The following is a 26,877-nucleotide window of genomic DNA, read 5'->3' as shown; positions in this document are numbered from 1 at the left end:
TTGTTAGTAAGTTTTGAAATCAGGAAGTGTGAATCCTGAGTCTGTTTTTCTTTTTCTTTTTCTTTTTTTTTTTTTTTTGAGACGGAGTCTCGCTTTGTCACCCAGGCTGGAGTGCAGTGGCAGGATCTCGGCTCACTGCAAGCTCTGCCTCCCGGGTTCACGCCATTCTCCTGCCTCAGCCTCCCGAGTAGCTAGGACTACAGGCGCCCGCCACCTTGCCCAGCTAGTTTTTTTTGTGTGTATTTTTTAGTAGAGACGGGGGTTTCACCGTGTTAGCCAGGATGGTCTTGATCTCCTGACCTCGTGATCCACCTGTCTCGGCCTCCCAAAGTGCTGGGATTACAGGCTTGAGCCACCGCGCCCGGCCCTGTTTTTCTTTTTCAACATGGTGTTGGCTCTCGGGGGTCCCTGGAGATTCCATATGAATTTCAGCATGTATTTTCTGTTTCTGAAAAAAAAAAGTCATTGGGATTTTGCTTCAGTTTACATATGAATCAGTAGCTCATTTTTGGGAGTATTGACATCTTAACAATATTACAATATTTTGTCTTAACAATGTGGTCCAACCCATGAAAGTGTGATATTTTTCCTTAATTATATCTTCATTAATTTCTTTCAGCGATGTTTTGTAGTTTTCATTGTATGAGTGTTTTACCTCCTTGGTTAAAATTCCTAAGTATTTTATTCTTTTTAATGCTATTATAAGTGGAATTGTTTTTATAATTTCCTTTTCAAATTGTTCCGTGTTAGTATATAGAAATGCAAATGATTTTTGTGTGCTGACTTTGTATCATGCTGCTTTGCTGATTCTCTTATTGTATTTTTTGTGTGTAATCTTTTGGCCTAGTTTTTCTGTGAATTGAGATAATTTTACTTCTTCCTTTCCAATTTGGATATATATTTTTTTCTTAATTGCTATGGCTAGAACTTCCAGTAGTAGGTTAAATAGTAGTGGTAAAGGTGAATGTTCTCATCTTAGAAGAAAATTTTTTAGTCATTCACTATTGAGTATGATGTTCAATGTGCATTTCTGTTTTTTTTCCTTTAAAACTTTTAGGCCAGGCATGGTGGCTCATGCCTGTAATCCCAGCACTTTGGGAGGCCGAGGCAGGCAGATCAGCTGAGGTCAGGACTTTGAGAGTAGCCAACATGGTAAAACATGGTAAAACCCCATCGCTACTAAAAATACAAAAATTTGCCAGGTGTGATGGTGGGCGCCTGTAATCCCAGCTACTTGGGAGGCTGAGGCAGGAGAATTGCTTGAACCAGGAGGCAGAGGTTGCAGTGAGCCGAGATTGCAACACTGCGCTCCAGCCTGCGTGACACAGCAAGACCCCGTCTCAAAAAAAAAAAAAAAAAAAATTGTAATAAGCTTTCTCAGGTTTAACAATGTAGGTTTTTCAAATATGGCTTTATGTTGAGTTATTTCCCTTGTACTTTTAGTTTGTTGAATGTCTTCATTATGAGAGGGTGTTAGATTTTGTCACATGCCTTTTCTGCAGCAATTGAGATGATATTATGTGTTTCCCATTATTCCATTAATGTGGTGTGTTACATTGAATTTTGTAGGTTGGACCATCCATGCATTCCAGGAATAAATCTCACTTGGTTGTGGTATATAATCCTTCTAAAATGCTACTGTATTCAGTTTGCTAGTGTTTGTAAAGGATTTTTGCATCAATGTGTGTAAGGGATATTAGTCTGTAGTTTTCTTTTATTGAATGCCTGGTTCTGCTATAATAGCAATACTGGCCTCTTAGGATGAATTAGGAAGTATTTCTTACCCTCCACTTTTTTGGAAAAGTTTTGAGAAGGATTGGTACTAATTGTTGTTTCAGTGTTTGGTGAATTAATCATTGAAGCCTTCAGGTCCAGGGTTTTTCTTAGTTAGGAGATTTTTGATTATTGATTCAGTCTGCTTACTAGTTACAACTGTGTTCAGATTTTCTGTTTCTTTGTGATTTAGTCTTGGTAGGGGCTTTTAAATTTGTTTGTTTTTAAAACAAAGTCTTGCTCTGTTGCCCAGGCTGCAGTGCAGTGGCACAATCTTGGCTCACTGCAACCTCCGCTTCCTGGGTTCAAGTGACTCTCCTGCTTCAGCCCCCTGAGTAGCTGGGGCTACAGGCACCCGCCACCACGCCCGGCTAATTTTTGTATTTTTATTTTAGTGGAGATGAGGTTTTACCATGTTAGCCAGGCTGGTCTCAAACCTCAGGTGATCCGCCCACCTCGGCCTCCCAAAGTGCTGGTTTACAGGCGTGAGCCACCACACCCAGCCCTTGTTTGTTTTTGTTTTATGTGTGGGGTGGGAGGGTTGTTGTTGTTTTGTTTTTTGTTGTTTTTGTTGTTGTTGTTTTTGAGACGGGGTCTCACTTTGTTACTCAGACTGGAGTGCAGTTGCACGATCACAGCTCACTGCAGCCTCGACCTCCCAGTCTCAAAGCGATCCTCCCACCTCAGCGCCCCAAGTAACTGAGACTACAGGCCCACACCACCACACCTGGCTCATTTTTGTACTTTTTTGTAGAGACAGGTTTTCTCCATGTTGCCCAGGCTAGCCTTGAACTCCAAAGCTCAGGCAGTCTGCCCACCTCAGTCTCCCAAAGTCTAGGATTACGGGCATGAGCCACTGTTCCTGGTTATTTCTCCCTTCAATTCTGTCAGTTTTGCTTTATATATTTTGATGGTCTGTTATTAGGTGATATCTGTTTATAATTTTATCTTCTTGCTGTATTGAACCTTTATATAATGTCCTTTTTTTCTTTTTTTTTTTTTTTGAGACAGAGTCTCGCTCTGTCCCCCAGGCGGGAGTGCAGTGGCGTGATCTCGGCTCACTGCAAGCTCCGCCTCCCGGGTTCACGCCATTCTCCTGCCTCAGCCTCCTGAGTAGCTGGGACTACAGGAGTCCGCCACCGCGCCCGGCTAGTTTTCTGTATTTTTAGTAGAGACGGGGTTTCACCGTGGTCTCGATCTCCTGACCTTGTGATCTGCCGTCCTCGGCCTTCCAAAGTGCTGGGATTACAGGCGTGAGCCACCGCGCCCGGCCATAATGTCCTTTTTTTAATCTCTTATTTTTTTATTTAAAGTCTCTTTTGTCTTACAGTAATATAGCCCTGCTCTCGTTCAGTTACTGTTTGCATGGAATATGTTTTTCCATCCTTTGACTTTCAATCTATTTGTGTCTTTGGATCTAAAGTGATTCTTTTCTGTAGTCCCAGTTACTTGGGAGGCTGAGGCAGGAGCATTGCTTAAGCCCGAGAGTTCAAATCTAGCCTGAGCAACATAGGGAGACCCTGTTTCTCTAAAAAATAAAAGTAAATATAAAAAAGTAAGTTTCTTATAGATGGCATATAATTGAGTAATGTAGTTTTCTTCCATGCTGCTAATCTCTGTCTTCTGGTGGGAGAGTTTAATCCATTTACACTTAGTTACTGATCAGGAAAGACGTATGTCATTTTGCTGTTTCTTTTCTATGTACCTTATAGGATTTTATTTATTTATTTTTTTAGAGAGGGAGTCTTGCTCTGTCACCCAGGCTGGAGTGCAGTGGCACAGTCTTGGCTCACTGCAACCTCCGCCTCCCAAGTTCAAGCGATTCTCCTGCCTCAGCTTCCCAAGTAGCTGGGACTACAGGCATGTGCCACCACACCCAGCTAATTTTTTGTGTTTGTTTGTTTTGTTTTTGAGACAGAGTCTTGCTCTGTTGCCCAGGCTGGAGTGCAGTGGCAATCTCGACTCACTGCAACCTCTGCCTCCCAGATTCAAGCAATTCTTCTGCCTCAGCCTCCCTAGTAGCTGGGACTACAAGTGCCTGCCACCACGCCCAGCTAATTTTTGTATTTTTAGTAGAGAAAGGTTTCACCATATTGGCCAGGCTGGTCTCCAACTCCTTACCTCAGGTGATCCACCTGCCTCGGCCTCCCAAAGTGCTGAGATTGCAGGCATGAGCCACCATGCCCGGCCACCTTATAGGGTTTTTTTTTAATTGAGATGGAGTGTCGCTCTGTTGCCCAGTCTGGAGTGCAGTGGCACGATCTTAGGTCACTGCAACCTCTGCCTCCCAGGTTCAAGGGATCCTCCTGCTTCAGCCCCCCTAGTAGCAGGATTATAGGCATATGCCACCATGCCTGAATAATTTTTGTATTTTTAGTAACGATGGGGTTTTGCCATGTTGGCCAGGCTGGTCTTGAACTCCTGACCTCAGGTGATCCACCCACCTTGGCTTCCCAAAGTGCTGGGATTACAGGCATGAGCCACCGCACCCAGCCATGGATTTTAAAATCTCTCATTACCTGCATTATTGTCTTCTTTTGTGTTTAGCTGGAGTTTTGTAGGTTTTCTTTTTTCTTTCTTTCTTGTTTTTTGTAGTAACATGTTTAGTTATTTTCTCATTTTATTTTGTGTAACACTGTAATTTGAATTTATAGCAGTGTAACTTGAGTAACATGCAACAATTCTGCTTCTTTACAGCTTCATCTCCACCCCTTTCAGTTGTCACAAAATTACATTATTATATACTGTGTGCCCCAGAACGTAAACTCATAATTGTTTAAATGCGTTAGTCTGCTCAGGTGTGTTTTATGGACCCGAATGTGATCTGTCTTGGTGAATGTTCCATGTGAGCTTTAGAGGAATGTGTATCCTGCTGTTGTTGGATGAAGTACTCTGTAGATGTCAATTCTATCCCGTTGCTTGATGGTGCTGTTGAGTTCGTTATGTCCTTACTGATTTTCTGCCCGCTGGATCTGTCCATTTTGGTAGATTGATGTTGAAGTTTCCAACTATAATAGTGAATTCATCTGCTTTTCCTTGCAGTTCTCAGTTTTTGCCTTGAGGATTTTGATGCTCTGTTGTTAGGTGTATACACATAAGGTTTGTTATCTCATCTTAGAGAAATACTCCTTTATAATTTTGTAATACGCTTTTTCTATCCCTGGTAATTTTCCTTGCTCTGAAGTCTGCTCTGCCTGACATCAGTATAGCTACTGGGACTTTCTTTTGATTCCTGGTCTTTATCCATTTATTTAATTTTTTTTTTTGAGACAGAGTCTCGCTTTTGTCGCCCAGGCTGGAGTGCAGTGGCGCGATATCAGCTCACTGCAACCTCCACCCCCCGGGTTCAAGTGATTCTCTTGCCTCAGCCTCCTAAGTAGCTGAGATTACAGGCGTCTGCCACCACACCTGGGTAAGTTTTGTATTTTTAGTAGAGACCGGCTTTTACCATGTTGTCTAGGGTGGTCTCGAAATGCTGACCTCAGGTGATTCACCCACCTCAGCCTCCCAAAGTGCTAGGATTACAGGCGTGAGCAATCGTGCCCAGCCTCATCTCTTTAATTTTGTTTTTTTTTTTTTTTTTTTGAGACGGAGTCTCACTCTGTCGTCCAGGCTGGAGTGCAGTGGCAGGATCTCGGCTCACTGCAAGCTCCGCCTCCCGGGTTTACGCCATTCTCCTGCCTCAGCCTCCCGAGTAGCTGGGACTACAGGCGCCCACCACCTCGCCCGACTAGTTTTTTTGTATTTTTTTAGTAGAGACGGGGTTTCACCATGTTAGCCAGGATGGTCTCGATCTCCTGACCTTGTGATCCGCCCATCTCGGCCTCCCAAAGTGCTGGGATTACAGGCTTGAGCCACCGCGCCCGGCCTTTTTAATTTTAATTTACCTGTGTCTTTATATTTAAAGTGAGTTTCCTGGGTCTTCTTTTAATATTTTTTGCAAGGTGGATTTACTGATGACAAATTCCCTTAATTTTTGTTCTTCTGAGAAAGTCTTTATTTCTCTTCATTTTTGACCCAACACATGCTTGGGTCTTATTTTTGGATATATTCTGACATTTTCTGTTTCTTATTTGCTTGAACATTGACAATTAAAGAGATTATTGGTGCAGTTAGATTAATATCTGCCGTATTTATTACTGTTTTCTATTGCTTTTATTCTTCCCTTTTCTTTTTATTTTGGTCTTCCACTCTTTTCCTGCCTTCTCTGACTTTAAATGAACATCTTGCATGATTACATTTTTTCCTCTCTTAGCATGTCAATTATGCTTCTTATATTATGTTTTTAAAAAGTCTTGGCTGGACACAGTGGCCCATGCTTGTAATCCCAGCACTTTGGGAGGCCAAGGTGGGTGGATCACCTGAGGTCAGGAGTTTGAGACCAGCCTAGCTAACATGGTAAAACCCTATCTCTACTAAAAATATAAAAAATTAGCTGGGCATGGGGGCAGGTGCCTGTAATCTGTAATCCCAGCTACTCAGGAGGCTGAGGCAGGCGCATGGCTTGAACCCAGGAGGCAGAGGTTGCAGTGAGCCGAGATGGCGCCCCTGCACTCTAGCCTGGATGACAAGAACGAGACTCCATCTAAAAAAAAAAAAAAAAAAGAAAAGAAAAATATTTGCCCTTGGGTTTGGTATTTACAGTTACAACTAATCCAATTCCACTTTCAACTGATGCTATACCACTTCATGGGTTGTACGAGTTCCCTCTAACAGAGCATTCCCAGTTCATCCTTACCATCCCTTATGATATCCTTACCGTCCCTTATGATATTGCCGTCATTAATTTCACTTATTCATAAACCATAACCATTGAATACGTTGTTGCTGGTTTGTTTTTGTTTTTGTTGTTGAGACAGGGTTTTTTTGTTTGTTTGTTTGTTTTTGGGATGGAGTCTCATTCTGTCGCCCAGGCTGGAGTGCAGTGGCTCGATCTGGGCTCACTGCAAGCTGCCCCTCCCAGGTTAATGCCATTCTCCTGCCTCAGCCTCCTGAGTAGCTGGGACTACAGGCGCCCGCCACCATGCCTGGCTAATTTTTTGTATTTTTAGTAGAGGCAGAGTTTCACCGTGTTAGCCAGGCTGGTCCTGAACTCATGACCTCGTGATCCACCCACCTTAGCCTCCCAAAGTGTTGGGATTAACAGGTGTGAGCCATTGTACGCAGCTTTTTAAAATATTAATAATAGAGTCAGAGCGTTACTATGTGGCCCAGGCTAGAGTGCAGTGGCTATTCACAAGTGCAATCGCATTACTGATCAGTACAGGAGTTTTGACCTGCTTCATTTCTGACGTGGGCTTATTCACCCCTCCTTAGGCAACCTGGTGGTGCCTAAGGAGGGGAGGTCACCATATTCCAGGGAGGTCACCATTTTGATGCCAAACTTAGTTTAAACACTCAGTCCAAATAGCCCAGAACTCCTGGACTCGAGCTATTCTGCCTCAGCCTCTTAACTGGGTCTTTAGGCATGCACCACCATGCCTAGCTCTTGCTGTTACTAGGTTGAACAAACTGTTAACAGTTAAGAGTAAGAAAAGCAGGACGGGCGTGGTGGCTCACGCCTGTAATCCCAGCACTTTGGGAGGCCCAGGCAGGTGGATCGATTGAGCTCAGGAGTTCAAGACCAGCCTGGGCAACATAGCGAGACCCTGTCTCTACAAAAAAATAAAATAAATTGTTGGCTGGTGAATTTTGTTGACTTTCTTTGAATAGTGTTGGGTTTGGGTCTGGTATGCAGTTAAGTCCCTTGGAAGCGGCGATCCTTTAGAGGCTTCTGAGCTTTTCAGTGGGTCCGGTGCTGCTTTAATCTGCAGCTGACTTAGCTCTATCACTAAGGGTGATACCCTTCTGCGGAGTCTACCCAATACCCCATGAATTAGGACATCTGTCCACAGTGGCTTGTGGGAACACAAAATATTCCGTGGGAACTCTGGGGATTTTTTTGTTTGCTCCTTCCTCAGGATTCTTTTCTGGGCCTTCTCATATAGTTTTTTCTCACTCAGGCACAGCTCTGTTTTCAGCTAAAGACTCCAGGAGACCCTGGGCAGATCCTGGCTCTGCCTCTCTGTGCAGCTGCCTCCTCCCCAGGACTCTGCCCTGCAAATAGCAGCAGCCTTGGCCTCCCTGACCTCTGAACTCTGTCTTCCCAACTCAGAGAGACTGCAGGTTCAGGCTGAGTTTCCCTCCCTGTGCTGCAGTCTGGAACCCGCCTCCTGGCTGTAACTGGTGCAGTCATAGGACGCGCTCTCTGGTTTCCCTTCTGTCGGAATCACTGTCCTGCACTGTCTTCCACCAACTGAAGACAAAAGTATGTTGTCCAGTTTTCCAGGTGTTCAGGGTTCCCTGTTGCTGCATCCTACATGAGTATATAAACAGAACAAACAGAACAGCCTGTCGGGAGCTTGCTGAGGTTTCAGAACAGGTGCTGCTGGCTGAGCTGATGGACATGATTAACACTGCCCTTCTCCTTTTAGTGACCACAGTGTGAACGGGAACAGCAAGATGGGAAAGGCTTGCTGAGTAAGTGGCACAGCACCAGCCTGGGTAGCGGCCTCCCCAGCAAGTTGCATGTAACTAGCTTCCTGTGGCTGTCACTGCTGGGCCCAGGCACCTCCGAAGATCAGCGCCTCCTCTGGGGCTCAAGCGAGGGCAGGAGCCCGTCACCCATGAGCTTGCAAGGGCAGAGCCACTGTCCTGTCTCGACGGTTCTACCATGACTCCAGTGGACTTTGGACAGTGGGGAGCAGGCCCAACAGGGCCACTCGTGTGTGGTAACTCTGGCTTTGGGTGGATCAGGACCACGCTGGACTTCATCCCCAGTCCCCAGGTGCTGTTGCTACTCCTGCCCGAGACCCCATCCACAGCTGCAGCTGTGTGGCGGGGTGGCTGGTGGTGGCCAGCGTGGCCCTGCTGCAGCTCCATGCTGGGGAGGGGCGTGGCCCCGATGAGCAGCCACCCCTCCATGTGGGCCACAGGGGAGGAGCCTAGGAAGCCACCCTGACAAGATGAGTGGACGCATTTATGTGGTGAGAGGTGAGAACCATTGCCGCTTCCCAGAGCCCTGTGATTCCTGGAGAGGCTGAGGCTTGCAGACGCCTTGCCTGCTCTCCTCTTGGGGTGCTTTCCTGTTCCCAGGGCTGGGCCCTTGGAGGGAGAATGGAGGCAAGGCCTCTGTCTGCCCACACTCGAGGGCCCAGCACAGGCAGGCCCTCTGGGGAGCCCCTCATGACTGGTGGGGAGTCTGCGGCAGGGTGAGGGACAGCATCTTCCACTGATCCCAGGCTTGGGAGGCGTCTGTCCTGGAGGCTACCCCTGCGGGAAGGCCTCTTTTGTGCGACTCCTTCCCCGTGAAATGGCTTCTCCAAACAGTTCAGCCCCACAAGTGCCCTGAGAAAACACAAAGTGCTTTCTGCACGTGTCCTGGTCCCCAGGGAAGAGTTTGGTTACAGAGAAGGTGACAGCTCATGGCTTCCTGAGGGTGGGGCAGTGGGAGAAGTCTCCAAGGGAGCTTGGGGCCCATGGCCTCCCACACCCTGGGTGGGGCTGCCCACTGGGAGGCCCCCATTGCCTTAGTGTCCTGCACCCTGCCGTTCAGGGTGCCTGGGGGCTGGAAGGGGATCAAGGGCCGGGGACCAGTGGCTCACAAGGACCTGGGGAGAACTGTGAAACCAGCCTTCTCAGCCATCCCACCCAGGAAAGGAGTGGGCGAAGTTGGAAGAAATACAGTACTGCCTTGGCCTTGGCCTCGGCCTCAGACCCGAGGGTCTGGCTATAGCCGTGGTGGCGGCTGGGTGGTGGGGGCTGCATCATGACCCTGGCAGTGCCCCCAGGACTGTGGCCCAGTGCAGACTAGCACGAAGTTCCTGCTGGGCTCGGTGTGGGAGCCCCTCCTGGCCATGGAGACAGGCCCATGTCAGCCCCCCAGGATCTGTTGCCCAACAGCAGTCAATCTTTTGCTTGGGGGCTCTGTGTCACGTGGAGTCGTTCTGACTCTCTGCTATCTGGCAGCATTGTCTCCTGAGCCCCGCTCTGACAGGTGCCTTAGTCCACAGACCACCGTGCCCTCCCATGTCACCTGTGGTTACTCCACCATCCTGCCAGGCCATGGGATGTGGAGGCTGAAGAGTCCAAATGGGACAGAAGCCTGTCCTCTCACTCCTTCCTCAGAGAGGCTTGTGTTGGGTTCACCCTGAGTAGGGGCAACCAGCAGCTGGAGGGAGTGGAGCTCTTAAACCGTGGGTCCAGAGCAGAAGGCCCCTCTGACACACCTTTCATCCAGCATATTCTCTATGAGCGCCTGCCACGGCGTAGGCCTTGCTTTCGGTGCTGCCGGCGGAGCCCAGCTCTCGTGGGGCTTGCATCTAACAGGAGAGTGTAACTACAGTGTGAGTGAGATGTGATTCGTGGTGAGGAATAGACACCCCGGGTGGAGATGGAGTGCTGGGGCAGCATGTGCTTGCTGAAACTGGATACAATGAAAGAGGCTTTAGCGAAGGGAGGGACAAGCTGTGGAGGAGGCAGAGCGCTGAGGGGAGGGACAGTGTGAAGGCCTGAAACTGTCAACATGAAACAGGCAGTCGTGTCTGCCAGTGAGCCCCATGGCCAGCCCTGGACAGGAAGCAGCAGTGATGTGCGGTTCTTGTCAGAAGCCTCTAGGGGAAGGGTAGGGGCCTGTATTGAGGACAGACACCCCCATTCTCTTTGAGGAGTTGTAGGGTGAGCTGATGGAAGCAATTTCCATGGTCTGGCATGTGCTGTCTTGTTAGGACATCACACATAACCCTAGAGTTCACATGAGGACGCAGAGATCTTCTGTCCTAGAGGATGCTTGGCTGGGCAGAGGGAAACGGCCTTGTGTCACTGGGGCGCTCTCATTGTCCGGCATATCTCTGGATGGGACAGTTATGGCTGGAAAGTGTCCTTGTGGCCTGTGCTAGTTGGACCAGCCTGGCTGGTTATCAGTTCATGTCCTCACCCTCACCCCTTTTCAATAACTCATTCCAGGTCCTGCAGGCTCTGCATCTGGTGTGGAAGAGCTCACGGTAAAGCACTCCTGCCTAGGACCTGAGGAGCCGGCCACTGTTCAGAAGGCCCCAGCTTGAAGGACTAGAGAGCCGCCCAGCAGCACAACACAGGCAGGCTTTCAGAGGTGAGCCCCACTTCTGCTCCAATGCGGGCCCTTCTTCCTGGGGCACTGGCTGGGCAGGATGCTGAGAACCTGGGCAGGGGCTGCTGCTGAGAGGCAGGGAAGCCAGAGAGCTGCAGGAAATATCCCAGGGCTGGGAGACCAAGATGGGCACTCGGGGCTGCCGAGGCGGCTGGACCTGAGGGGCCAAGACCCCTGAGCGAAGGAGCCAGAGAAGAGAGACGGACATTAGGAACTGGTCTCTCTAGCCGTCTGCTGATAAAACTGCTTAGGGCAGAGGGGCAGAAAGTGGCTGAAAAGCAGAGTGGGATTTTTAGCAGTTTCGTGGAGTTAGGGAATAGATTGGGGCCTGTCAGGTGGAGGGCCTAAGAAATATCCCACACTCTCATCTGGGACCAAGCCCTGTCTCTCCTGAGACAAGCCACAGCTGGGCTGGTCTTTACAAAGACTGCAGAGGAGCTCAGTGTCAGTGGAGTTCCTGATTCACTGTCTCACTGCTGCCCACCATGAAGGGGGTGGGCTGTCCCTGTCAGGGGACATGTTTAGACCCCCTGCCATTCTGTCACACACAGTCCCTGACACTCAGCTGAAGACCACCAGGTACACTGGGAAAGGGGGCCAGAGGAAGAAAGGTGATGGGCCCACAGGAGACTGAGATGCTGGCTTTTGGACATAGATTTTAGGATATTAATCACATCTATTTTATTTTATTATTATTTTATTTATTTATTTATTGAGATGGAGTCTTGCTCTGTTGCCCGGGCTGGAGTGCAGTGGCGTGATCTTGGCTCACTGCAAGCTCTACCTCCTGGGTTCACGCCATTCTCCAGCCTCAGCCTCCCACGTAGCTGGGGCTATAGGCACCCGCCACCACGCGCGGCTAATTTTTTTGTATTTTTAGTAGAGACGGGGTTTCACCGTGTTAGCCAGGATGGTCTCGATCTCCTGACCTTGTGATCCACCGCCTTGGGCTCCCAAAGTGCTGGGATTACAGGCATGAGCCCCCACACCCAGTCAATCATAGGTATTTTAAAGAATGGAAATGAGATGGATCGTTTCATAGACTTGGAATTCATAAAAAATATAATGGAAGTTCTAAGAAAAGCGCAATAACTGAAATTTAAAATTCAGCCAGGTGCAGTAGCTCACACCTGTAATCCCAGCACTTTGGGAGGCTGAGGTGAGGAGTTTGAGATCAGCCTGAGCAACATAGCAAGACCTTGTCTCTACTAATTTTTTTTTTTTAATTAGGCCAGGTGCAGTGGCTCACACCTGCAATCCCAGCACTTTGGGAGGCCGAGGCAGGCAGATCACTTGAGGTCAGGGGTTCAAGACCAGCCTGGCTAACATGGCAAAACCTTGTCTCTACTAAAAATATAAAAATTAGCCAGGCATGGTGGCGGGTGTCTGTAATCCCAGCTACTCAGGATGCTGAGGCAGGATAATAGCTTGAACCTGGGAGGCAGAGGTTGCAGTGAGCCGAGATTGCACCCCTGCACTCCAGCCTGGGCAACAGAGTGAGACTGGGTCTCAAAACCATAAAGATTTTACATAATTAGCCAGGGATGGTGGCACATGCGTCTGGTCCCAGCTACTTGAGAGACTGAGGAGGGAGGATTGCTAGCATCTAGGAGGTGGAGGCTGCAGTGAGTTATGAATGCACCACTGCACTCCAGCCTGGGTGACAGAGCGAGACTCCGTCTCAAAAGAAAAAATTAAAAATCCAGTAGGTGTATTTACCAGCAGATTGGAATCAGCTGAAAAAAGGATTAGTGCTCTAGAAGAAAGACCAATAGAAACATAAGTTGTGGGGCTTGGCATGGTGGCTCGTGCCTGTAATCCCAGCACTTTGGGAGGCCAAGGCAGGCAGATCAGTTGGGCTTAGGAGTTCAAGACCAGCCTGGGCAACATGGCAAAACCCCATCTCTACAAAAAAATACAAAAAATTAGCCAGGCCCAGTGGCGCATGCCTGTGGTCCCAGCTTCTGGGGAGGTTGAGATGGGAAGATCACTTGAGCCTGGGAGGCTGCAGTGAGCTGAGATCGTGTCACTGCACTCCAGCCTGGGTAACAGTGAGAGACCCTGTCTCATTTCTTGAAAAGAAAAAAAAAATTAAAAAGAAAATACCTTGCAAATACCACCACAACCAGCTCACTTTACATTGTGTGTCCTTTTCCTGGACTCTTAGGGCGCCCTCCCTTTTCCTTTCTGTGGCCCCCCAGCCTTGGACAGGGAGGGGGTCCTGCTGAGGCCTTTGTACTTGGGAGAGACTGAGGTGGCTTTGGAATTGGGGAATTGGGGGATTACTTTTCATTGCGATCCTTGTTGGAAACATCAGCACACTGGAGTCCAGTTGCAGTTCACCTTGTGGCTTTGTTTAAATCCTCACTGGGGGCATGAGTTCTCATTGTCCTCAAGGACTCAGGCTGTGGGTGTGCTAACTAACCTCCCCGGTGAGAAAGCGGCTTTCTAGACAAACTTCTTTTCATTTGCATCTCCTCAAAGCAGAGTACAGAAAGTGGCAGCACTGGGAGCGTGTGGGGAGGGACGGGGCAGCCGGCGCAGGCTGAGCCAACATGCCGTGGTTCTGGCCCACACCTCGTGAAAGGCAGAAGGCAAGTGCTGACCTTCCATAGCAGGCCGGGTTGGGGAAGGGGCGGTCTGCTGCCTGCTGAGCATGACTGTGCAGCTGTTGCGAGTCTTTGTGATTCTGATGTGTGCTGTTCTGAGAAATTTCCCATCCTGGGTTAATGCTTTCTTTATAATGAACAGAAATTAGTTCACGAGGGATGGCGCAACCAGGCTGGGGCGCAGGCCAAGGGCAGTGCAGTGGGCTGTGATGACTGCATCCTGCTCAGGTTGTGGGACATGGGGTTAAAACATTGTCACGGCAAGACACTGGCCTTTTACCTGAGTACAGGATAGTAGCCCTTTGTCCTCTAAGATGCTCTGTCCCTTGGACCAGCAAACACCTCCCAACGGAGAGGGGAGAAGGAACCCCAAGTGAAGCCAGCCGAGAGCAGGTAGGCCTTGTAGGGTTGTGGGAGCCACTGCACCCCTGGGAGCTTCCAGTCAGCTCAAGCCCAGTGCTCAGAATGTCCAGGTTCCACCTGGATGCCCTGCAGTGTCCACTGTGCTGGGTTCTGAAGGTTTTTCTCTGGGGAGTCTTTGGGGAGCCGGGAGCCTGGAGCCTGGAGCTGCTGGGTAGGAGGTGGGCTTGTGGCTCAGCTGTGTCCAGTGGCTGGCTGTGGAGTACCTCTTCTGCTCCAGTAATATTTTCATGGGCAAGAAAGACCACTGCTTTCTTGGCCACCACTTCCTGGAGCTTGTGTTCCTGTAAGCCAGCCATGAATAAGCCGGCCATAAACGAGGGTAAACACACCACAGCAAATGAGCCATACGGGCCAGCAGAGATGAACCTGGGGCCATGGCGGGTGTAGGGGTTGAGTGGGGAGAGGATGTCCTCTGAAAGGTGACATTTAAGCTGAAACTGGAATGACAAGAAGGCCCCAGCTCTGCAGACAGAGCGGAAGGCTCAGAGCTTAGAATCACATAGGTCACGGTAAGCATTGGATTTCATGTTAGGGACAATGAAAAACTGGTGACAGATTTTAAGTAGGGGAATAATGAGATCTAATTACACATTTGCAAGATGTTCTGGGAGCCGTGGGGATGGTTGGGACATGTAGCTGGAAGCAGGGCGGCCAAAGGGAGAAGTGATGGTGATGGGTGGTGTGGAGGCTGCAGAATCTGGAGGACGTGCAGACGCACAGTGTATGGTGGGGGTGGGGCTGGAGGGGGAGCGGGGCCTGGGATGATCTCAGGTATTCTAGCACCTGGATGGTGGTGGGGCCATAGACATGAGCAGGGAAGTAATCAGGGGCCATTGCGGCTGCAGCAAGTTTATGATGGCTGATGCCCAACAGACCTGTCTGAGGGGGTATGTCCCAGCCACAGCTAAAGTGTGAGACAAAGTCCCTGCTTCAGAGGACAGCAGGGGAGTGTTTCCTGAGCAGGCGTGACCAGACGGTCTTTCTAAGATGGAAACCTGGGCATTTAATTTTTTGTGTGTAGTTTCATTTTTAACATTAACTAATTGTTACCTTATTTTTGGATGCTGTATCAGATCAAGCAGTATTGCTTAAAAAGCTTTTGATTTGTAGAATTTTAAGAAACTAATAATGGGATTTTTTTCTTTCTTTTTTTTTTTTTTGAGTCGGAGTCTCGCTTTGTCGCCCGGGCTGGAGTGCAGTGGCCGGATCTCAGCTCACTGCAAGCTCCGCCTCCTCGGTTTACGCCATTCTCCTGCCTCAGCCTCCCAAGTAGCTGGGACTACAGGCGCCAGCCACCTCCCCCGGCTAGCTTTTTGTATTTTTTTAGTAGAGACGGGGTTTCACCGTGTTAGCCAGGATGGTCTCGAACTCCTGACCTCGTGATCTGCCCATCTCGGCCTCCCAAAGTGCTGGGATTACAGGCTTGAGCCACCGCGCCCGGCCTTTTTTTTCTTTTTGAGACAAGGTCTTGCTCTGTCACCCAGGCTGGAGTGCAGTGGTGTGGTCATGCCCCATTACAGCTTTCACCTTCCAGGCTCAAGCAATCCTCCTACCTCAGCCTCATGAGTAGCTGGGACCACAGATGTGTGCCTCCATGCCTGGCTAACTTTTTAATATTTTGTAGAGACAGGTTCTTGCCATGTTACCTAGACTGGTTTTGAACTCCTAAGCTCAAGCAGTCCTCCCACTGTGGCCTCCCAAAGTGTGGGAATTATAGGCATGAGGCTCTACATGCAGCCAGAAAATTTCAGCATATTCAAAACTAGAGACTAGTATTATGCACCTTCATGTACTCATTCCCAGCCTCAGGGCCGGCATTTTGAAGCAAATCCCAGGTACTGTACCACTTCGTCTTTCAATCTTTTATGAATAGTATGTGACTCTCAAATACAAGGCCAGGTATTGTAGCTCACAACTGGAATCCCAGCACTTTGGGAAGCCAAGGCAGGAGAATCGCTTGAACCCAGGAGTTTGAAACCAGCCTGGGCAACATAGTGAGATCCCCACCCCATCACTACAAAAAAAAAAAAAAAATTCCCCTTTTTTTTTAAATTAGCCAGGTGTGGCCGGGTGTGTTGGCTCACACTTGTAATCCCAGCACTTTGAGAAGCTGAGGCAGGCGGATCACTTGAGGCCAGGAGTTCAGGACCAGCCTGGCCAACATGGTGAAACCCTGTCTCTACTGAAAATACAAAAATGAGCCAGGCATGGTGGCACACATCTGTAATCCCAGCTACTAGGGAGGCTGAGGCAGGAGAATTGCTCAAACTTGGGAGGCCGGAGCTGGCAGTGAGCCAAGATGGCACCACTGCACTCCAGCATGGGCAACAGAGCAAGAACCTGTCTTAAACAAAACAAAACCAGGTGTGGTGGCACATGCCAGGAGGCTGAGGCAGGAGGATCCCTTCAGCCCAGGCTGCAGTGCACTATGATCGTGCCTGTGAAAAGCCACTGCAATGGCCGGGCGCAGTGACTCACACCTGTAATCCCAGCACTTTGGGAGGCCAAGACGGGCAGATCACGAGGTCAGGAGATCGAGACCATCCTGGCTAACACAGTGAAACCCCGTCTCTACTAAAAATACAAAAAATTAGCCGGGCGTGGTGGCGGGCGCCTGTAGTCCCAGCTACTCGGGAGACTGAGGCAGGAGAATGGTGTGAACCCCAGAAGTGAAGCTTGCGTGAACCCCAGAGGCAGGCTGCAGTGCAGAGCCGAGATTGTACCACTGCACTCCAGCCTGGGGGACAGAGCAAGACTCCGTCTCAAAAAAAAAAAAGAAAAAAGAAAAGCCACTGCATTCCAGCCTAGATAACATAGTGAGACCCTGTTCCTAAAATAATTTCTTTAAAAACAAAACATAAAGACCAATAAGAGCCATTACAAACTGAAGAGTTTACTGTTAAAACTTCCCAGTTACGGGTCAGTATTCTGCTTTCCCTGATAGCCTCTTACATAATTTGTTACACAAATATCTGTTTGCATGAATAAAAGATTGGATGTTTTATAGGATCTAAGGTCCATACATTTTATTTATTGATATATCTCAAGTTTTATTACCATTTATCATCCATCTCAAAATGCGAACTTTTTTTAATCTGTGAGTTCTGCCTCTCCTTTTCATTTTGAAATCTATTGAGGAGGCCGGGCGCGGTGGCTCAAGCCTGTAATCCCAGCACTTTGGGAGGCCAAGACGGGCGGATCACGAGGTCAGGAGATCGAGACCATCCTGGCTAACACGGTGAAACCCCATCTCTACTAAAAATACAAAAACTAGCCGGGCGAGGTGGCGGGCGCCTGTAGTCCCAGCTACTTGGGAGGCTGAGGCAAGAGAATGGTGTAAACCCGGGAGGCGGAGCTTGCAGTGAGCTGAGATCCGGCCACTGCACTCCAGTCCGGGCGACAGAGCGAGACTCCGCCTCAAAAAAAAAATAAAAAATAAAAAAATAAATAAATCTATTGAGGAGCCTGTCCTTTGCCATCTATGATTTCCCAGTCTGAGTCGTACTGTGTCCCCATGCTGCTGTTGAACATGAGCCTCTGTCCTTGTATTTGCTTTAAGTTGTCATTTAGATCTAGAGGTTTGATCAGATTCAAGATTGTTTTGGCAAGAACTCAGCTAAGTGCTGTGGTGTGTGGTCTTGGATTAGAAGGGACAGAGGCTGTCTTTTGTGATGTTAGCAGCCACTACATCAGGGCTGAGATTAGGGACTGCAAAATGGTGACTTTCAAGTCTAGCATTCCTTCTTCGTGTATTAGCTGGAATCCACCTATCTAAAGAGAGCGTTCTTGAACTATGGGTTACTGGGCAGTCCTCTTTCATAGGAAAGGCAGAATACCGCCTTGATCCTTTGACTTTGCCTTTTTGCAGAATAAGAAGTTGGCTTCCTAGCATCCCCCTAAGGTGGCTGGTAATTATTTTATGCCAACATGAACTTATGTATTGAAACACGGTGGTATGTTTAATCCTTTGCAGTTATTCTTTTCGGTAGCAATTTGTAGAACTGAGAATTTCTTTGTGACAGAATGTTGAAGCAGTGGTGAATGATGAAGGCTAGAAAAGAAGTTATATGCGGTAAAGCAGGAAATGTAACTCAGCCATACCCATGAGGTCAGATCAGAGCTTCACACTTTCTCAGTTCAGAGCACTCTTGATTAAGGTTCAATAATTATCTTAATAGCAGGCCAAAAGACATCCCTAACAGTGGTGCCAGATAGGAGACAGGTTGCGTTTTTTATCTTGTGGCCTGGGTAGTGTCCTGGGACTCTCTGCCACATCTGAGTAAAGTGTTGTGGGATAAAGAATCTCTCAGGGCAAGGAGCTTCTTAAGTTAAATCAGTAGAAATTTAGGCATGATATGGGCCTTCAAATGGGTGAGAAGCTGTATCATTTTATATCTCAGTGTATTTTCCCCAACTTCTAGTTGATAAGAAAAAATTCTTCCACAGTTATCGTATGTGGGAGCTAAGGGGGTCTCGTAAAATTTCAAGTCATCCTTAAATGAAACGACCCACCTGAGAACTTGCTACTGTTAAGTGGTGAAATCAACGGGAGTTGGTTCCTACAAGTTGTGTTTATTCTAGTTTTGTTTGTAAGTAGGTTGTGTGAGTTCATTTATATTTACTATATGTCTTTTAAGTTATAAAATACTTGTTATTATGTATGTCCTTTTAGATTCTATCTGCAGCTCATACTTTGCAATCATCACCCAGTAGTGTCTTATTCTAGCATCGTGTAAATCCGAGCATCATCTGGTAGACTCTTAAACTTCAGTAGAAACCATGAGTTATTCATACATTTTCCATTCAAATATCAATATCAGAAGGAAACATAAATGAATATTCTAAATAAGGCTAATTTGTATTAATCTGCCTTTATGTTTAGGGGAAAAAAGCTGCGACATTGCGTGAAAGATGATGCAGGATATACGCTGATCTTTTGGCCCCACTGAGCTATTCGAACATTGCCCTGTTCTATTGTTAGTTTTCTTCTTCATTATATGGTCAATTTTTGAATTCCAGTAATATGAGACCTTTTTCTATCTTTTAACTTACTGTGACCTAAAGTTAGTAAGTCCAGATTATATGTTCAAAAAAAAAAAAAAAAAAAAATCCCTCACAGTTACGTATATTAAATAAGTAAACCCCAGTAATAAGTATTTGTGTCCTGGCTACTGATAGTGGATGTCTAGAAAAGTAATACAGAAAAGTAATACATAAGGAAAAATGTTCATCTTATTTGTTTAGTCATGGGATGTGTGTGCCTGTCGAGCACCTCTTCAACTTGGAATCTTATAGAACACCGCTACCCTCATTGCCTCGGTTTTCCACGTCGACCTTCACAGTCATTGCTTGTTCAGTAACTGCCACAACCCAGCCTGGCAGAGAGAGGGAAGATACCCTATAAAGCAAGGTAATGTTAACGTTGAGACCATGAATGGCCTTGAGCAGAGCAGAGCATCACTGCTTCCTTCAACATTAAGGAGGATCTGATGGTGCCCTGTGAGTTCATGGGGGTGCCTCCGTGTAGATTGGAAACCACAGCTCTGCGTCCTTCCCTCTTTTGCTCTTGATGGGTAGAAAGGTACCCTCCCTGGCCTGCACGTCGCCGGGTCACACAGCACCGGCTGTGGTTGCATAAAACCATCGCTACCGGTATTCCTTTGAGGCCATTTGTTTCCAGCCATGGTGCCTGTAGGATTTTTCCTTTATCCTGTAATTTCAGCCAAATCAGAGCATGTGACCTGGCTTAGATGTCAAGATAACTGTTATGTGCTCTTTTCCCTTCCTGTGTCTGGGACAGGTTTAATTTAACCTGAGAAGGCTGCAGATCCTTGGGGTTGGTGTAAAAACATCCTGATCTGAGAAGGCAGTCAGCTTTTCTCATTGTTGCCCTTGGCTGACAGCACCCATTCTCTGTGGATGTGAAAATCCCAGAAAGGCTGGGCTTCCTCCTTGGGCATTCCCAAGGCCTATCTCCAGAGTGGGGCCCAGCATGGGAAGAGTGTACCCCACTCACTCCCCTGATGTGGGGCTTGGACCTGCAGCTCGACAGCACCCATGGAATGTGGGCAGAAGCGACAGCAGCCAGGTCCACCTCAGCCTTAGGGCGGCACGTGTTCTGCTTGTACTCTGGGAGCCTCCACCTTCCATGCTGTGGGAAGAGGGTGCCCAGGGAGCTGCAGTCCCTCCAGCCCAGTCCCAGGACGAGGCCCAGGCAGCAGAGCCATCCCAGCTGACCTGCCAGCGTGAGAGAAATGCGTGTGTACACACTGAGTGTTCAGGTGGCTGTTGTAACAGCATTGGCAGCATTGACTGACACAGACAGAAAAGAGATCCGCGAGGGAGAAGTGAGAGTGCTGGAGACTCCACAGGCCACAGGCCGCAGGGGCACGATGGCTTCTGAGGAGGTGAAACGATTCTGGGAATAATGTCACTCGATCTGACAGAAGACATGAAGGCTCCAGATGGTTGAAGGCCCAGCAGTGATCCCAGACAGGCCCCATGTCAGACCAGCCTCCTCCAGGGCTGTGCTGCCGTCTCCAAAGCCCATGCTGAGGGCAGCCACACGGCAGGCAGTGCTTGCCATTTGTACAGTGAGGCCCAAGTTCCAGCCTTCCTTCTGGCAGGTAGAGGAAGCAGGGGCACTGCCTGGGAGCACCTGAAAGCAGATGGGGCAGCATTTGGTCAAGAGCCAGGAGGGGATGACAGACCAGAGGGGAACCCTTGTCCTACGTGCTGAGCGCATGTGGGGGGCTGGACACTTGTTCTGTGCGCTATAATTGTGTCCCTGTGCCCCTCTGGAAGCTGCACCACACAGCTTCTTGGTGGAGGACAGTGGCCGCCCTCTAGCGTTACTCCCTTCCCCGTGATGGGTCGCTGTCAGATGTGTGTCCAGGAAAGGCAAACACCAAAGGCAGAGGACTAATTCCTACACCAAATCCTCTGGTGGCCTCGCGTGGGGACTGGATTTTGACATAATGGAGGCTGTCCTAGACTCAGAGATTGCAAACAGGGAAGAACCATCGCTGAAGCCTTTGGACAAGCCTGCAGTGGGGCCTCTGGCAGCCGGAGGAGCGGCGGTGTTTCCAGCTGGTAGACGCCGTCCCAAAAGGAGGGACAGATCAGTGCACTAGCGCTGCCAGCCAGAGGTGTCTGTCGGCGTGTCTTTATGGAATGGGCGCCAGTCTTGGTGAGGGTGGTTTACCTTCCTATTTCTAGTCCCCACTGGGCCCACCTTCTGCTTCATGACCAGCTGGCCAGACCTAGCACTTTCCTGACCTTTGACCTTGGCCCCTGCTGACTCTTGGCCTTGAGGCCTCCTGCAGACCCCATTTGTATTCATTTCCTGCAGTTCTCATACCTGAATCTCGCCTGGACTTCTGCCAAGCCCTCCAGGCCCTCTTCCCCCAGGGGGACCACAGATGATCCTATGTGCAGGGCTGTCTTGGAGGGCCAGCACAGCCCCTTCCAAGCGGGCAAGACCCAGGGGTGGCTCAAAAAATAGCTGTGCCCTCACCCCGGAACCTCTGAATGTTGATTTTTGTAGCAAAAAAGGATGCAGATGTTGAGTAAAGGCTGGTGAGATAAGGACATCATCCCTGCTCTCTGGGAGGACCCCAAATGCAGGCACACACATCAGAAGACGAGGCAGCGACTGGGGTGATGCAGCCACAGCCAAGGAAGGCCAAGGATTGCTGGCAGCCTGGAGAAACTGGAGGGCAAGAAGCGTCCCCGCAGAGCCACCAGGAGGAGCAGGGTCCTGCTGACATCCTGACTGCAGACGTCCAGTCTCCAGAACTGTGAGAGAATCCATTTCTATTATTTTAAGCAACCAAACTTGTGGTAGTTAAAGCAGCCTCAGGAAATAAATACAAATGGAAAATCAAAAAGATTCCAAGACATGAGTGGACCTGGCCGGGTGCAGTGGCTCACGCCTGTAATCCCAGCATTTGCGGGAAGATTGCTTGAGCTCAGGAGTTGGAGACCTTGTCTCTACGAGAAACTTAAAAAATAGCTGGGTGCGGTGGCTCACGCCTGTAATCCCAGCACTTTGGGAGGCCGAGGCAGGCAGATCACAAGGTCATGAGTTTGAGGCCAGTGTGACCAATATGGTGAAACCCCCGTCTCTACTAAAAATTCAAAAATTAGCCAGGTATGGTGCTGTGTGCCTGTAATCCCAACTACCCAGGAGGCCGAGGCAGGAGAATCGCTTGAACCCGGGAAGCAGAGGTTGCAGTGAGCCAGATAGCGTCACTGCGCTCCAGCCTGGGCAACGCTGTGCTTCAAAACTCTGCCTCAAAAACAAAAACAAAAACAAAAAAAACCCAATAGCTGGGCTTGGTGGCATGCACCTATAGTCCCAGCTACGTGGGAGGATTGCTTGAAGCCAGGAGTTCAAGACCAGTCTGGACAACACAGCAAAACCCCATCTCTACCAAAAAAAATTTAAAAATTAGCCAGGCACGGTGGCACACTCATATTAGCTACTCAGGAGGCTGAGGAGGGAGGATTATCTGAGCCCTGGAGGTCAAGGCTATAATGAGCTATGATTGTGCCACTGCACTCCAGCCTTGGCAACACAGTGTGAGACCCTGTCTCAAAAACAACAAAAACCCAAAACAAAAACCCAAAACAAAAACAATAAATGACTAGACCTGAGGCCTGGCCTTTAGTTGCTGCCCTGCCCTTGTGATCTGGTCACTCAGGATCCCCTGGGCCTAAACACACAGCCTATTGTCCACTTCAAGAAGGCTCCCCACTGCCTGGCTGGCAATTGGGGTGGGCCTTGCAGCCCCCACCTGTCCTAGCCCCATGGCGCTGGTGCTGCAGGCCCCCGCCTGCTTGTTCCAAGCTCCTCAGCCTCCTGCAGGGTTGCCTGCACCTGATGGCGACGAATCAGGAAGGCAGGCGTGTCCTGGGCCATAGAGCAGTCATGGCTGTCCAGCCACCAGGGGGCTCCATTTGCAACCTTGGATGTGGCTTTGGCCTCTTACTCCAAGGTGTCCTTGGGGCCCCCAGACAAGAGACAGGGAGACTGGAGCCCAACCCACCCCCCCAACACACTTGGCCCATCCCTGCCCTATCCTGGAAAATGGGGGCCACTGCACGTGCAAGGGACATAGGACAGGAACCTTTGGCCTTGTTATCAGATATTTTAAAACCAAGTACAAACATTATCAGGTGCAGTTTTCACAGCAGCAAGAAACCTGTGCTTGCAGAAATAAACACATGCCAGCAAACCACCTGTGCGGAAAGCCACACACAGCCATTGTTTTTGCACCCTCAGGTGACATTTGTCCCAGGGAAGGTCACAGCTGCCTGAACCTTTAAAACTCCCAGACACGCACTGCCTGTGCAGGATCTGGAACCCAGCAGCACTGCCAGGGCCTTGAAGTGCTTCTTCAGAGACCTCTCTTCATAAACTACTTTTTTTCTTAAAGCAGCAAAAGGAGAAAACTGACATCAAAGGATATTCCAGATTCTTGATAGCATTCTCATCATCTCTGAGGACATCACCATCCTCTCAGGTGAGCACCAGGTGGAGTGCCTCCGGGTGACTGGCCAGTTTGGAGCAGGGAGGGAGGCTTAGAGTCTTGTCCTCCAGCAGAGGACAAGTGAGGAGGCTCCAGCATCCCTCCCGGGCGGGTTTTCTGCTGGATGGAAGAGTGACTCGGGGTCCTCCACGTGGTCCCAGCTGTTTGGGTTTCTGGACGTTGTAGGAAAGGCTTGCGGGGGTTTCCCCTGCCCACGTCCCCCTGACCTTGAGCTGCACCAGCCCCTGCCAGCTGGGCCCCTGGAAGCTGGAGTGCTGTGGCAGGGATGACGTCTCACTTCTGTTATGTCTCTGTACCCTGTGCTCTCCCAGGATGAGGGGCATGAGGCTGCTGGGAGCACTGCTGGCACTACTGCAGGGGGCCGTGTCCCTGAAGATCGCAGCCTTCAACATCCAGACATTTGGGGAGACCAAGATGTCCAATGCCACCCTCGTCAGCTACATTGTGCAGGTGAGGCCAGGGCGGCCTCTCCCCAGAAGCAGAGGAGCTCTGGAGTCTGGGGCTGGTGGGCAGGGCCAGCCCTGTGGGGCCACAGAGTGTCAGGTGTGGGGTAATGAGCGCCTCTGCCCCCAGCCCGGCGGAACAGGCTCTTGGCTGCGGACCAAGGTCCTCGTCCCTGCTGTGCTGTCCCTGGCTGGCAGGAGGAGCCCAGGCAGAAACATGAGGCTGCAGCTAAACCCAGCAATGCCACGAGCATCACCTGTGGCTCCCTTTGTGGCAGTGTGGGGTCCCTAGGTGGCACCAACCCTGCTCAGCACTGCTGTGGCCCTGCCCCCAGATCCTGAGCCGCTACGACATCGCCCTGGTCCAGGAGGTCAGAGACAGCCACCTGACTGCCGTGGGGAAGCTGCTGGACAACCTCAATCAGTGGGTGACAGTGGCAGGGTCCTAGGGAGGTGACATCTCGTCCAGGGCATAGCCTCACTTCACTTGGGCCCCAAGGGTGGGGGGACCTGGGCACAGCCTTGCTGTCGGCAGTCAGAGGCGTCCCCTAAGCCGCCCACCCACTGGGACCTTTTGTTTCCTCAATCTAGGGATGCACCAGACACCTATCACTATGTGGTCAGTGAGCCACTGGGACGGAACAGCTATAAGGAGCGCTACCTGTTCGTGTACAGGTGGGTGGTCCAGAAAGCCAGAAGCTCCTCCTTCACCTGGGAGGGCCCCAGCAGAGCAGGGAAGTAGTTTGTCCTAAGGGGCAAGAACCTGAGGCTGCAGGGCAGGTCCAGGATGGAGTGAAAACACCTTCCTGAGGTCCCGGACCAATGGGGTGAGCAGGTGGCGGCTTGCCGGCCCGCCCTCCTGTCTGTGACGCAACGCCTGCCTCCTGGGAAGCAGGAGTGGGGCAGCTTCCAGCCTGGGGTCACCTCCTCCTGCCCCGCCTTCCCGCAGGCCTGACCAGGTGTCTGTGGTGGACAGCTACTACTACGATGACGGCTGCGAGCCCTGTGGGAACGACACCTTCAGCCGAGAGCCAGCCATCGTCAGGTTCTCCTGCCCATTCACAGGTGGGTGCTGCCACACTGGGTGCTGCCTGGGCCAGGGTGGGGCACAGCTTGGCGCTTACGGCCTCCATCCCCTCCTAGGGAACCTGGAATGGCTGTGTCACACACTGCCCTCCCAGTCCCCGGGGCTTGGGTTTTCCATTCATTTGGAACATGACCCCCCCAGGGGGACTGTCATGATTCACAGTTCCAACTGACATGGTGACTGAACCTGCCCCCAGGGAGTGGCCGCTGCACAGAGGTCAGGGAGTTTGCCATCGTTCCCCTGCATGCTGCCCCGGAGGACGCAGTAGCTGAGATCGATGCTCTCTATGACGTCTACCTGGATGTCCAAAAGAAATGGGGCTTGGAGGTGAGACCTTCCCAGGGGCAGTGGGCACCAGCGGCCTCCACTTGTCCCTGGGCCCACAGGCAACGTTTCCTGGTAGGACGTCATGTTGATGGGCGACTTCAATGCGGGCTGCAGCTATGTGAGACCCTCCCAGTGGTCATCCATCCGCCTGCGGACGAGCCCAACCTTCCAGTGGCTGATCCCTGACAGCGCTGACACCACAGCTACATCCACGCACTGTGCCTACGACAGGTGAGCAGGGTATCGCGCTTAAGGCAAAGAGCAGCCGTGACTCATACGTCTGGCTTCAGAAGTCTCGAGGCCTTTGGACACTCACCCAACTGAACTTCAGTTGATCCACTCAAGAAACAGAATAACAAGAGCTACGATTTTTAGTTTTTTAGGAAAAGCGCATTTGGGGATAAGAGGAGAGACAGACACATTAGGCTGTCACGTGGTTTCCACTTTGAGGGGCACAGGCCAGGGTGTGCAGTTTTGGGCACCCACAGACCTGCACTGGCAGGTCCCAGGGCTCTTAGTTTAGTTTCTGTGAGCCCTGAGCCAGGCCCATGGGTGACAGGGGAACCTACTCTCTCTTCCCAATACCCATCAGGATCGTGGTTGCAGGGACGCTGCTCCAAGACGCTGTTGTTCCCGACTCGGCTCTTCCCTTTAACTTCCAGGCTGCCTATGGCCTGAGTGACGCACTGGTACGTGTCCTCCCTTGCACAGTCACATGGGGATGGGACACAGGAGCTTAGGCTCAGCCCAGACCCTGTGCCCACTTGCCTGCAGGCCCAAGCCATCAGTGACCACTATCCAGTGGAGGTGATGCTGAAGTGAGCAGCCCTCCCCACGCCAGCTGAACTGAGGACCCATCCTGCTGCAGAAGCCAGACAAATAGCCCAACACTCAGGTTAAGAAATACCTTTTAATTTAGGTAAATAAAGCTCAAGGAGGTGGGGCTGTCATCTGTGGTGTCAGTCCTTCTAGCCCCTGGCTGTCAGTGTCGCTCCAGGGCCTTGACAAGCAGCTCATTCAAGCGGCCCACCATGGCCCTAGGGTCGTCAACAAGCCCAGCGGCAATCATGGCGTTCTCGTATATCTGAAAGGCAAGAGTGGAAACCCATTATGAGGGCCATGGGGCATCTTTTTTTTTTTTTTTTTTTGAGACAGTCTCACTGTTGCCCAGGCTGGAGTGCAGAGGCACGATCTTGGCTCACTGCAACCTCAGGTGATCCACCCGCTTCCCAAAGTGCTGGGATTACAGGCGTGAGCCACCACACCTGGCCATTTTTCCCTTTTTAAAGCAGAATTTGGCTGGGCACGGTGGCTCACGAGGTCAGGAGATTGAGACCATCCTGGCCAACGTGGTGAAACCCCGTCTCTACTAAAATACACAACAATTAGCCAGGCGTGGTGGCATGTGCCTATACTCCCAGCTGCTTGGGAGGCTGAGGCAGGGGAATTGCTTGAACCCGGGAGGCTGAGATTGTAGTGAGCCACGATCGCACCA

The 26,877-nt window shown here is 50.1% G+C and overlaps 2 protein-coding genes and 1 long non-coding RNA gene across 5 annotated transcripts in view; 2 read left to right on the top strand and 1 right to left on the bottom strand.

Annotated features, from left to right (window-relative positions):
• Nucleotides 1-22,273, top strand: part of LOC115895218 — a 36,316-nt gene extending 14,043 nt beyond the window's left edge. Inside the window, exons 2-5 of one of the 3 annotated variants that reach the window (XR_004055413.1) lie at nucleotides 8,247-8,805; nucleotides 10,777-10,921; nucleotides 19,216-19,381; nucleotides 21,518-21,942. This is a non-coding gene — a long non-coding RNA (uncharacterized LOC115895218). Of the gene's footprint in view, nucleotides 1-8,246; nucleotides 8,806-10,776; nucleotides 10,922-19,215 lie in introns of all 3 variants that reach the window. The other 2 variants (XR_004055411.1, XR_004055412.1) reach the window with 2 other exon arrangements.
• A 283-nt stretch (nucleotides 22,274-22,556) lies between these two features.
• Nucleotides 22,557-26,329, top strand: DNASE1 (deoxyribonuclease 1). Its single transcript, XM_010376037.2, has 9 exons — nucleotides 22,557-23,498; nucleotides 23,837-23,975; nucleotides 24,304-24,392; nucleotides 24,560-24,643; nucleotides 24,918-25,033; nucleotides 25,252-25,382; nucleotides 25,459-25,613; nucleotides 25,975-26,071; nucleotides 26,157-26,329. Exons 2-9 carry the CDS (start codon nucleotides 23,838-23,840, stop codon nucleotides 26,202-26,204), a joined length of 858 nt encoding a protein of 285 aa, XP_010374339.1. The 5' UTR covers nucleotides 22,557-23,498; nucleotide 23,837; the 3' UTR covers nucleotides 26,205-26,329.
• The window catches only part of TRAP1 (TNF receptor associated protein 1), a 70,897-nt gene continuing 70,296 nt past the window's right edge, over nucleotides 26,277-26,877 (bottom strand). Inside the window, exon 18 of the mRNA XM_010376039.1 lies at nucleotides 26,277-26,466. Coding sequence (XP_010374341.1) covers nucleotides 26,365-26,466 — 102 coding nt within the window. The 3' untranslated portion in view covers nucleotides 26,277-26,364. The remainder of the gene's footprint in view (nucleotides 26,467-26,877) is intronic.

Source organism: Rhinopithecus roxellana, chromosome 20, assembly GCF_007565055.1.
Source record: "Rhinopithecus roxellana isolate Shanxi Qingling chromosome 20, ASM756505v1, whole genome shotgun sequence".
NCBI lineage: Eukaryota > Metazoa > Chordata > Mammalia > Primates > Cercopithecidae > Rhinopithecus > Rhinopithecus roxellana.
This window is presented reverse-complemented; position numbering and strand designations above follow the sequence as displayed.